Genomic DNA, 10,860 nt, shown 5'->3' on the forward strand with positions numbered 1-10,860 from the left:
ATGTAATGAGTCGCTTCGTGAGGATTCCAGCAATAATCCACCTCTATTGAAAAAATTGTGAGCATATTAAATTTTTATTTAGTTGTTAGAAACTTGCTGTAGACTTGAAAAATTCGTGGAATTTTTTTCGCATGGAAAAATAAACAATTGAAGCTTTTTTCAGACATCACGATAGGGAAGACTTGACAGATAAAAGAGTGTAGGAGATTGTCAAAAATACTGAGTTGTTTATTTTCCTCGCCACGATCGGTAGCAGACACGATGGCCTCCCTACAGAAATTGGTGAATCTGCGATCCTCTCTGGGTGTGTTCGCCCGAGGTATCAGCACGGGAGTCCCAAGATTTGAAATTTTCAAAGTACAATCCCCAGAAGAGTTCAATGAAAAAGTTCGAAACAGCAAAGAGCCGGTGATAGTGGACTTTTTCGCAACGTAATGATGTTGTGCACCTGTAGCATCCAACTTTTTCTTGACGAAAACATTTGCATGTTCTTATTTCGACTGTCGTTTCTAGATGGTGTGCACCGTGTCGTATGCTGACTCCCCGGATTGAAACCATCATCGGGGAAAATGAGGGCAAAGTGAAGCTGGCAAAGGTAGCACTATCTACGCTTGTTGTCATTATGTAACACCACCAATGATGAAATCCTTTCTAATCCACTGTTGCAGGTTGACATTGACGAGCACACCGACCTGGCTCTGGACTATGAGGTAGCGTCTGTTCCAGTCTTATTGGCCATTCGAGATGGCAAGGTTGAGCAACGTCTTGTTGGCCTACAGGACACCGACAAACTCCGGACGTGGGTGCAGAACGTTGTAGGAAAGACGAAATGATCGTTGCCCTGAGTACCCTGCTAAGGAGGCTGTAAAAGTGTGTGCTCATTATTATCATCCATTAGATGGACTGGGTGTGAATCATTTCCGTAAGAAGTATAATGCTCCTTAAATGTTTCGTTACGAAAAAGTGTAAAGTGAGTTAGTTAAAACCTATCTTTCCATAGCATGGAATAAAACGGCCGTAAAGTGTGAACAAAAATTTTAAAATATATTCATATTCCGTGACTGTTCATCCCAAACACTGTAACAGCTCCCTCGCTCGTTCGTACTTGTTGGAAGATTGCAAATCATCGTCAGCATTGGCAGCTGCAGCAGCATCACCCTCCCGGATGATGCTTTCCGCTTTCTTGGCCAGAATATCTTTGCTGGATCCCTTCGTTCCGCTTAGATATTCTAGAGCAATAGGCCAAATTTCGGCGTTGATTTTAGCCTCATCAAATGCGTGATCTTGGATAAAAATCTGTTTTAACTTATGGAATTTCCATTGCTCACGGTTCGTGCTCCAGCACTCGAGGTATTGATGAATATCTTGCTTTTCTTTTTCCTTCGATTTTTTTCTCTGTTCCTCGAGCAATACGGTGTGCTTTTCACGTTTTTTCTCTCGTTTTCCTTTTTTCTTCTTCAAATTGATACCCACTATTTGGTCAATCGTAGTCCCAGCGGATATTAGTTTATCTTCGGTCGCCTTTGCTATCTTGTTCGGCACTTCAACGTCCGTATTCGCGGAATCTACAGGGTGGTTCTTTTTCCGTTTCTGAGATCCATTGTCTGTTTCTAACGAATCTTGTTCATGATTTATTAGTTGGGGGGGCAAGAATGCTGCAATGTTGTTTCTCTTTTTCATTTCAGCACTGGAATCGTTTGTTGATGTATCGATTGCATCTTTCTGTCGTTCGGTGCTCTGTGCTTTTGATAATTCTCGAGCACCTGTAAAAAGGATACACATTAGTAAACTGCACGTGTTGAAGCAAATTTTCATATACCATTTTCCTCATTGATGGCCACTTGTTCTGTAATGCTAGCAGATACATTTAGGGTCGAAAGCTTGGTCTTTTTCCCCATGTTTGAGTACACCACATGCAATTGCGATCAAAAACACGCTGCGCTTTGTTTTGAATTTTGACAAGAGTGGGTGGGAGTCATCTGACAGCTTGTAACACACGTTAAACAGATGAATTGAAATCTCGAGTTATTTCAGCGATATTTTCATGCAACTTCGCATTGTTTGTTCTATTGAAATATGCGACATTTTTCATCACCAATTCCTCTTTCTCCAGTTTACACATATTCCTAGTTTATACAGCACAAATGCTTATTATCCGCCCATGTCCATAATAAGAACATCCAACTACGTCACTGGTCGTCTGTCAAACTCCCATTTTGCTGCTCAGGTGACAGCACCAACGAAAACGTAACTCGCATTAACGTTTCGAAACATTTTTCGTGACCGTGAAGGCCTCGTTTCATGATTTTCGCGAGTATTTCTCCGTTTATCGTGCGCCAGCACACGATAAACAAAGCAGTCATACCTTAGCTGCAGTAGAAGTGTACTCATCGCAAGGTTGTTGTTCACCACAAGAGCTCTTGTGTAGCGTGAAAACTCCTCCACTACAGAACACGAAAGCGCCGTCAATTGAACAACGTACCATCCTGCGGAGAAACTTTCGAAGGTCGTGAAAGGCCGTCCGGTTGCAGCAACAGTGTGCATTGAAATTCAATCAGTGAGCCAACAACGGACACTGTGCGGCATCGTTGTCCGGTTGGGAGAAGACCGTACAGTTCGGGCCAGAACGATGCTGGCACCGCTGCGGGTAGGTTCGGGCTGTTCCAAACAAGCATCAACCGAACGACGCCGTCGAGTGGTGCAGTAAAATTCCCGTCACCTTTTTCGCCAGGTCCGCTAGCGAACCTGTGCTGAAGAACGACGGTTCCGGTTCTCGCCGACCAGTGTGCGTAAAGTGTGTGGAACACGGCAGATTCCACGATGGAGGGCGACATCTGCCGGGTGTGCCGCTGTGAGGCCCAATCTGATCGGCCCCTGTTCCATCCGTGCATCTGCACTGGAAGCATCAAATGGATCCATCAGGACTGTCTCACGCAGTGGATGCGCTACTCGCGCAAGGAATACTGCGAGCTGTGCGGGCATCGATTTTCCTTCACCCCGATCTACTCGCCCGACATGCCGCGCGTGTTACCCCTGAAATACGTCGCCAAAGGACTGCTCAGCTCGGTCGGGACGGCCGTTAAGTACTGGATACATTACACGCTCGTTGCACTCGCCTGGCTCGGTGTCGTGCCGTTGACGGCGTACCGCACATACCGGTTTCTCTTCTCCGGCTCGATTGAAATGGTGCTGACACTGCCGATCGATATGTTTTCGACAGAGAACTTAGCGATTGACGTTTTTAGGGGCTGTTTCGTCGTCACCTGCACGCTGTTCACCTTCATCGGGCTTGTGTGGCTCCGGGAGCAGATCATACACGGTGGTGGCCCCGATTGGCTCGAGCGAGACGACCCACAGATTCCCGAAGTAGCCGCTAACGCCAACGGCCAGGCAAACGTTCGTCCTCGAGTTGGTGAACCTGAAGTGAACGAAAACGATGCTGAGAACAACAACAATGATGATAACAACAACGAGGAGGAGCATAATAATAACAACAATAACAACTTTCTGGATAACAACCTGCTCAACAACCGCAACGAGGCCGATGAACACGGATTACAGGGACAGCAGCCACAGCAACGAGCTCCCGCTCCGGAAGGTCCTGCTGCACCGGAGGTGGAACCGATACGACGTCCGGCCCGTGCGAACTTCGGTTATCCACCCGCAGATAATGTGCCAATCGATCCGGCGGAACCACCACCACCTCCGCAGGTGGGTGGAGTGGACGATCCCCCGGAGGCGGCTATCAACGAGCCGGAAGCGGAGGCAGCTGCCGACGAAGCCAACTGGAACCCGATGGAGTGGGATCGGGCGGCGGAGGAGCTGACCTGGGAGCGGCTGCTCGGGCTGGACGGTTCTATGGTGTTTCTCGAGCACGTGTTCTGGGTTGTTTCCCTGAACACGGCCTTCATCATCATATTCGCCTTCTGTCCGTACTCGATCGGGAACTCGCTAATCTCGCTGCTCGGCATCAACCCACCAGGCAAGCAGTTGACGCACTTCCACGGGCTCCTCACGACCATCCTCGGATACTGCGTGATTGGCATTACACTCGTAAAATTACACGCCATCGCTCGGTTTCTCCGTTGGCGACGGCAACGGCGCATCCTCGGGCTATGTTACATTGTCGTGAAGGTGTCGCTGCTTTCGGTTGTTGAAATTGGCGTTTTGCCGCTTGTGTGCGGATGGTGGCTGGATATTTGCTCACTGCCGATGTTCGATGCCACGCTCAAGGACCGCAAAGCAAGTTTTAAGGCCGCTCCCGGAACGTCACTCTTCATTCACTGGATGTTTGGAATGGTGTACGTGTACTATTTTGCTTCGTTCATCGTGCTCCTGCGAGAGGTGCTTCGCCCGGGAGTGTTGTGGTTCTTGCGCAATCTCAATGATCCCGATTTCAGCCCCATCCAGGTAGGTACACGCACATCGGTGTGAGGACTCGTGCGTGTACTAATTCGAATTATGTTTTCGCAGGAAATGATTCACCTATCGATAATGAACCACATGCGCAGATTGATATCGTCTGCGATCATCTTTGGATCGGCCGTGTTGTTGATGCTATGGGCGCCCATTCAAATCCTCAAAAATTTCTGGCCCACATTCCTGCCCTACACTTTGTCGGGCGATTCCGAGGTGAACGAGATTAGCCTGCAGCTGTTACTTCTTCAGGTATGAATCCTTTTCCGGCTAGCTTTCCGTTGGAACAAGTACTGCCAGAACTACCTTTTCACCCGCTGCTATTACTATATTTCAACAGTTTGTCCTGCCGAGCTTTTTCGAACAGTCACACACCCGAATCTGGCTTAAAGGCTTGGTACACATCTGGTGCAACGTGGTGGCGCGCATGCTTGGCATCAAGAGCTATCTGCTCGGTGCCGATATTCGCCCGAACGAGGATGAGGCCGCTCAGGCTAGACCGCAACCTGATGTAGGTGCCGCAGGGTTTGCCGCTGCCCATCAGGCCATGATACAGCGTGATTTCCCTGTTGGCTTTCAGCCTTACGAACGACCAAAGTTTTTTGCAATCCGCTTAATGGGATTGCTGGTGCTGACCTGCATAAGCCTGGCCATCGGGTCGTTGGCCGTGTTGACTGTCCCAGTATGGATCGGACGGCACGGAATGGCGCTCGGATCGATGGGATCGAACATCGCACCACCGCCGAATGCGGTAAGTGCTGGCACGGAAACGCCAGTCCGTCCACACGAGCTGTACACGATTGCCGTTGGAATGTACCTCTGCTGGTTGATATCCCGGGGTATTGCCGTGGCGGTGAACCTACTGCCGCAGGGACGCGAGGCCGTAATCGCACGAGTCAAGCACTGGATATCGATCGCAACCTCGTACGCGATGATCATGGTCGTGTTCGTGCTCATGCTGGGTGTAATTCCACTGATGTTCGGACTGCTGCTGGAGCTGGTCGTCGTAATACCGTTGCGTGTACCACCAGATCAAACACCGGTCCTGTTCTTGTGGCAGGATTGGGCACTGGGCGTACTCTACACGAAGATTGCCTGTGCCCTCACGCTCATGGGTCCCGATTGGGCTCTGAAACGCGCGATCGAACAGGCGTACCGCGATGGACTGGGTCACATGAACCTGAGCTTCATCGTACGCGAACTCGGGCTGCCTGTTATCACGTGTTTTGGACTGGCATTGGCCGTCCCGTACGTGATTGCTCACTCGATTCTGCCAGTGTTCTTTACGAACCCGCTCACGCGTACGCTCATCGCCCGACAGATCTACCCGTTCTTCCTGCTGATCGCGTTCGTGATCGGCATTGTGGTGCTGCAGGTTCGCCAGTTTAAGAAACTGTATGTTGCGATCAAGAACGACAAATATCTCGTAGGGCAGCGGTTAGTGAACTACGATCATCAGCGCAAAAAGCGACGCGTTTCGGTCGCGACCGGCGAGGAGGAAACGTCCGGTAGTGCCAGTAGCGGCGCCGATTCAACGACCGCCTCGTCAACAGCGACCGAGGCGTTCAACGAGGAAGCAACGGATGCAACGGCCGACAGTCCCGGCGGAAGTGGACATGCGGAACGAGCGATGGAAGCTGTACAGTAGAAGGAAACAATCATTATGGACGTGTTATACTTTTAAATTACGCCTTAGTCGCATACCCGCTCGTTGAGTTATGTCCCCGGTGGAGTCATTCGAATATTTCCGGTGTGTAACAACGCCGTTTTGGGTTTTTGAATTTATTTTTATACCGATTTGGCTAGGCTACTGCTACGAAACACTATGGTGGAGAATCGCAATAGAAAAGTCCTACTGCCGGCCAGAACAAACATGTTGTTTATGGAGATAGATTTTCTTTATTTATCCCTTTTGTGATAGAACCCCGAACACAATGCGCTACCTTACATTAGTTGTTTCTATTTTTATTCTTATTTGAGTTGGTTCCGCGCTACCTTACATTAGTTGTTTCTATTTTTATTGGTTTCTTATTTGAGTTAGTTCCGGCGTGCTCGCCCGAGTGATTTCTATTGCATTGCAAGTGGGTCCGTAGCTATTCAGGATTCTGGTCAGGTTAAGATCCTTCACAGCTTAGGAGTCCTTGGATCAACACAGAAACGGACACAAAGGCGAGTGAACTGAGCGGCAAAGAAATGATTTGTGGGAATAATGCAAACAAAGGGTGAGAGTAACGGTAGGCTGGGGAGCCAGTAAAGAATTTAGCTAAAAACTGTAATATACCTTCAGGAAATGAAAAATTCAAATAAAACCAATGAAAACGCAACATAGACCCTTTTGTGGATTTGTTCGAATCATACGGATAGTATGGCCAGGTGACTTAACTTATGACTTTATTTTTAATTTGATTAAAAATTTTCATACTCCATGTTTCATTATATAAATTTTTCCTGTAATATACACACAGCATATTACAATAAATAGAGGTAACTGTTTTATTAATTGCTTTGTAATAAAAATCTACATGTTTTGTAAAAAAAATGCATCTTGCCTGACGCTGCCTTTCTGTACCGGTATCAGTAATTCTCAGTAAAAGTATAAGTAATATTTAATTATCAGTAATTAAGTTAATTGAACAACTATTTCCTAAACAAGCATATTGTAAATTTAATAAATACATGGCGTACAAACTGGACGGATTTGGTTAGCTTTAAAAAAATCAGTGCACGACTTTCCTTATTTGGTAATAGATGATTCTGACTTCGTCTGCCCTGCTAGTTAAAATATAATATACTAAAAAGATTCCATGTTTTTTTTGACAAACTTAAATCAAGAAGTAAAGAAATTATGCTAAGTTTTATGTATTCATGGGTTCAAAGTGATAAAAATGAACGAAAATTAACCACGTGCTGTTAATCTCTATAATAACACGCTATTCGAAAGTCGATGCAAGTGATCAAATTTTACTAAAATGGATAAATAAACAAGCTTATAAAAAGACGGGACAAATAAGTGAAGAATCTTCATCATCAATAAAATAAAACCTGCAACAAATTACCTTTTACGTACATGACGAAATATTCTAAGAAATGTGATATTAAAGCATAAAGGAGATCCATCCAAATTTGCTTAGGGCTGGATTTTACAGCAGCATATTAAAAATTGCTGCATATCTTATTAATTACAATAGAATACCTATTAATTGCAATGGAATGTCGGTAAATTTAAGTGATAAAAACCAAATATTAAACCGAAATTCAACCAAAACCATGTTTCGAATGTCATTTTCCTACGTCAAACAAGCCGTAGGAAAACAATATATATTGTGCACCTGTGTTTTTATTTTGTGAACCATTTGAATAACTGAAATGATACAAATGATTGTAAATTTGCCATAATCAAACAATTGTTAAATAAAGTTATATTCCGACAATGTTTTCCGTCACAAATCTTTATCCTGATCCGAGACATCCCGGAAGACAATCGAGATCCTTTCCCACCATATCGAAGCCCAATTTGGTTGAATTTTTCAGCGTTACCGAGGAGAGGAAGTATGATGCATCTGCAACACAACTTAAGTACCTTACATTACCACCGATGCCGAGATCAGACCTACATCTTGATCTCAATGAAGGATTCGAAATATGCCGACCAAAACCAGACAGTGCAAAAACCGAGGGAATTGACATGCTTTTGAATAACATACGACAAAGCGATCCTCGAAAGATGTGGACTGTTAACGAGGAAGGACAAGCACGGCTTAAGCACGATTTCGTTTGCTTTCGGGGTTTACTACGGATGATTTCCTGCACGCCGTATGATTGGAAAACGCCATGGATCGTGCAGGCAATCCGCTACGGCGGAACCATATATCTTTGCGAGCGCGCTACGCCGGAGAAGCAGGAAGCGGAAAGGAATGAAACCGAACAACAAAAGCGCTTTTGCTATTATGGATTCAAGTTCGAGCAACACATTCTAACGGAGAAGCCTGGCAGCACGCCCGACACGTCGGCACCGGTAGTGCTTGCCGAGGAATTCTGCGCCATGTTCGACACGACGCTCGTCGGAAGTCGGCTCCTGTACGGGGCTGAAATGGATGGGATTGTCGCGAAAAAGCAGTTAGATCGCGAAGGATTGACTGTGGACGAACTACGAAAGTTCGAATTTGTGGAGGTGAAGGTAAAGCGAAGAGAAACGAACCAGCGGCAGGTGGACAATTTCTATAGGTTTAAGACGAAAAATTGGTGGTGCCAGAGTTTCCTCGTAAACATCGAGAGATTAGTTGTTGGGCTGCGAGACGATCATGGAATAGTACACGAAATCGAGGAAATGAAGCTAAGTGACATCCAGCGAAATTCCCGCCCGTACTGGTCGCCGGCGGTTTGTATGAATTTTTGTGCTGATTTCCTCGCGGAGGTGTCACGCGTACTTGGAAAGGAGGACAACTCTCAGAGAGTGTATCAATTTGAATACGATTCTAAAGCAAATAAGTGTGTACGTTATCGTACGTTGGAAGTGGGACATCCCGACGCCTTCCTCCCAGAGTGGTATACAAGTTATGTGGAAGAAAGGCGGCGAAATAAATGACAAAACAACGACACAATGAATCGTTAGTATATGCTACTTCTTTTATTGCCTACTGCTCTGTGGGCCTTTATTTAATTCATGTCCGTAAGACCCGGCCTGAGTTGACGAAAGTTTTTCGTTGGACGAAAATTCCGCTGCTGTTGCTGTTTGCCACCCCGCGTATTGTAGCTGTCGGCTAGGTTACTCTTGCCATCGCTCCGTTGCGCCGTAGAAATGATTTCGCTGCAAAGCATGCTATCTAGTGTCTCTTCCACTATTTGTCCATTGGTTTCAAGGAACTCTATCATTCGTTGAAGATCCTGCAGTGTTGCAGATACATTCCCTTCTTTCGCCTGCTTGACGGACTCTTGAACTCGCTGGATCACCTCGCGACAGAACGTTTGCTGCTTCTCGAAAGGACCCCGAACCTCGAGCACAGCGCGAAAAATAGGCACCACATCGTCCAACCGATTCAAGGTGCACAGAGCTAACGCCTTCAATTGTCGAATGGTAACGTAGTTACCTTTCGTTACCGTGCCGATAATCTCAATGGCAATCTCTGGCTTGCTTTTATTTAGTGCAAGTGCCGCAGCGAAAGCGGTCGCTTTCCGCATCGGAATGTGACCAACGGAGTTCAGTTCTTTCCAAAGATCCATCGCGTACTGGAAGGAGGTGGGAGTGTTTTCCTTGTAGCAAGCCGCAAATGTGAGAGTAATGCTGTGCTTCGGAAAGCGACCGCCCTGTATTTGGCGACTTTTGATGGAGTCGAACAGCTCGCGAACCTCCTGATAGCGGCCGTTTTCGTATAGCATGTCTGCCAGGATCTGGTAACTGGACAGTTGATCGAAAAATCCATCCGAACTGGTTTCTTTAAATAGTTCTAGCGCTAAATCGGGATCCCCTAGATGATGGCAGGCGCGCATTATGACCGGACCAAACACGTAGTTGCCGAATCGAAGCTCCTTTCCCTGCTGATTGTACCGCTCGATGGTATCCTTCAAAAGTTTTTTATCCTCTGGGTTATTGTCAACTAAGTGGATGATGTTTTTCAGATCCTCCGTGAAGATCATATTCGTGTTAGAACCGGAGACGAACTCGCGCATTTTACGTTTGAAATTGTCCACATTGTGCATGTGTTGGACGCGGGTTTTTTCACGGTATGATTCATATCCATCAATACCAAGTGCCGACGCAGAGTAAAGACTTCTGTATTGAGAGGAACCGGCTAAGGAAAAACACATTGATTAGTTACATCGTTGCGGACATGAGGCTGTTGAAATGCTGTTGAACTTACTTGCTTTAGTTAGCGTTATCAGCCGTTGGGCAACTTTCAGATACATAGTATTTGGTTTCAGTTATACGAATTCACAAGAAAAAACTCCTTCGTTGCGATTCCAAAGGAATCACATAACACTTATCTAAAACCTGTTTGTTTTTCCTCGCCGGCTGTTTTGGTTTACACCAATAGTCTTATAAATCCACAGTTTAGCGGTTTTCTCACCTAACAGATTTTGTTCGGAAAGCGTCGGGAACGTATACTTTCCGGATAAATCGTAACTAGTTTTCTTTAATTAATAAAACTTGTTAAGCTTCGTGGAAAACGGCATGTGCGCCGTCTGGAAAATAGTGTGGTTGACGTAATGCTATGACAGGTAAACAATAGTTTGTTTATCGCCGGTCGTGTTTATAGCCCATGTGTAGCTACTTTAAGACTGTGCACACCTGTCCGCACGTGGTGGGTGTCTATCGTTCAGAATACTCTGAATATCTTTATAAACAAAGTTCTGTTTCATTGAAAATTATACAATTTGGGTGCTTTTCTATCTGGTAGAATATTCCCTTAACTTTCGCAGCATATCGTGAAGGCGATCGATAGTAAA

The 10,860-nt window shown here is 46.0% G+C and overlaps 5 protein-coding genes across 8 annotated transcripts; 3 read left to right on the forward strand and 2 right to left on the reverse strand.

The window, feature by feature from the left end:
* Positions 1-258: 258 nt before the first annotated feature.
* LOC128722563 (thioredoxin, mitochondrial) lies at positions 259-857 on the forward strand. Its single transcript, XM_053816235.1, has 3 exons — positions 259-431; positions 514-595; positions 669-857. The coding sequence occupies exons 1-3, from the start codon at positions 262-264 to the stop codon at positions 831-833; spliced, it is 417 nt and encodes a 138-aa protein (XP_053672210.1). The 5' UTR covers positions 259-261; the 3' UTR covers positions 834-857.
* Positions 858-1,014: 157 nt separating this feature from the next.
* On the reverse strand, positions 1,015-1,898 carry LOC128724604 (uncharacterized protein C7orf50 homolog). The gene is made up of 2 exons (XM_053818327.1): positions 1,820-1,898; positions 1,015-1,565 (listed from the first exon to the last, which is right to left on the reverse strand). The coding sequence occupies exons 1-2, from the start codon at positions 1,896-1,898 to the stop codon at positions 1,066-1,068; spliced, it is 579 nt and encodes a 192-aa protein (XP_053674302.1). The 3' UTR covers positions 1,015-1,065.
* A 781-nt stretch (positions 1,899-2,679) lies between these two features.
* On the forward strand, positions 2,680-6,883 carry LOC128727492 (E3 ubiquitin-protein ligase MARCHF6). 4 transcript variants are annotated; one of them, XM_053821413.1, is made up of 4 exons: positions 2,680-3,540; positions 3,766-4,410; positions 4,474-4,668; positions 4,757-6,883. In XM_053821413.1, the coding sequence occupies exons 1-4, from the start codon at positions 2,821-2,823 to the stop codon at positions 6,062-6,064; spliced, it is 2,868 nt and encodes a 955-aa protein (XP_053677388.1). In that variant the 5' UTR covers positions 2,680-2,820; the 3' UTR covers positions 6,065-6,883. The 4 variants fall into 4 exon arrangements, with proteins under 4 accessions (XP_053677388.1, XP_053677387.1, XP_053677389.1 ...); XM_053821412.1 differs by having other exon boundaries at positions 2,680-3,496; positions 3,704-4,410; XM_053821414.1 differs by having other exon boundaries at positions 2,680-3,465.
* A 963-nt stretch (positions 6,884-7,846) lies between these two features.
* LOC128724605 (decapping nuclease DXO homolog) lies at positions 7,847-9,001 on the forward strand. The gene has a single exon (XM_053818328.1). The coding sequence runs from the start codon at positions 7,847-7,849 to the stop codon at positions 8,999-9,001; it is 1,155 nt and encodes a 384-aa protein (XP_053674303.1).
* A 53-nt stretch (positions 9,002-9,054) lies between these two features.
* Positions 9,055-10,320, reverse strand: LOC128724606 (pentatricopeptide repeat-containing protein 2, mitochondrial-like). Its single transcript, XM_053818329.1, has 2 exons — positions 10,275-10,320; positions 9,055-10,205 (listed from the first exon to the last, which is right to left on the reverse strand). Exons 1-2 carry the CDS (start codon positions 10,318-10,320, stop codon positions 9,073-9,075), a joined length of 1,179 nt encoding a protein of 392 aa, XP_053674304.1. The 3' UTR covers positions 9,055-9,072.
* Between the last annotated feature and the right edge of the window lie 540 nt (positions 10,321-10,860).

The sequence above is a fragment of the Anopheles nili genome, chromosome 3 (assembly GCF_943737925.1).
Source record: "Anopheles nili chromosome 3, idAnoNiliSN_F5_01, whole genome shotgun sequence".
Lineage (NCBI taxonomy): Eukaryota > Metazoa > Arthropoda > Insecta > Diptera > Culicidae > Anopheles > Anopheles nili.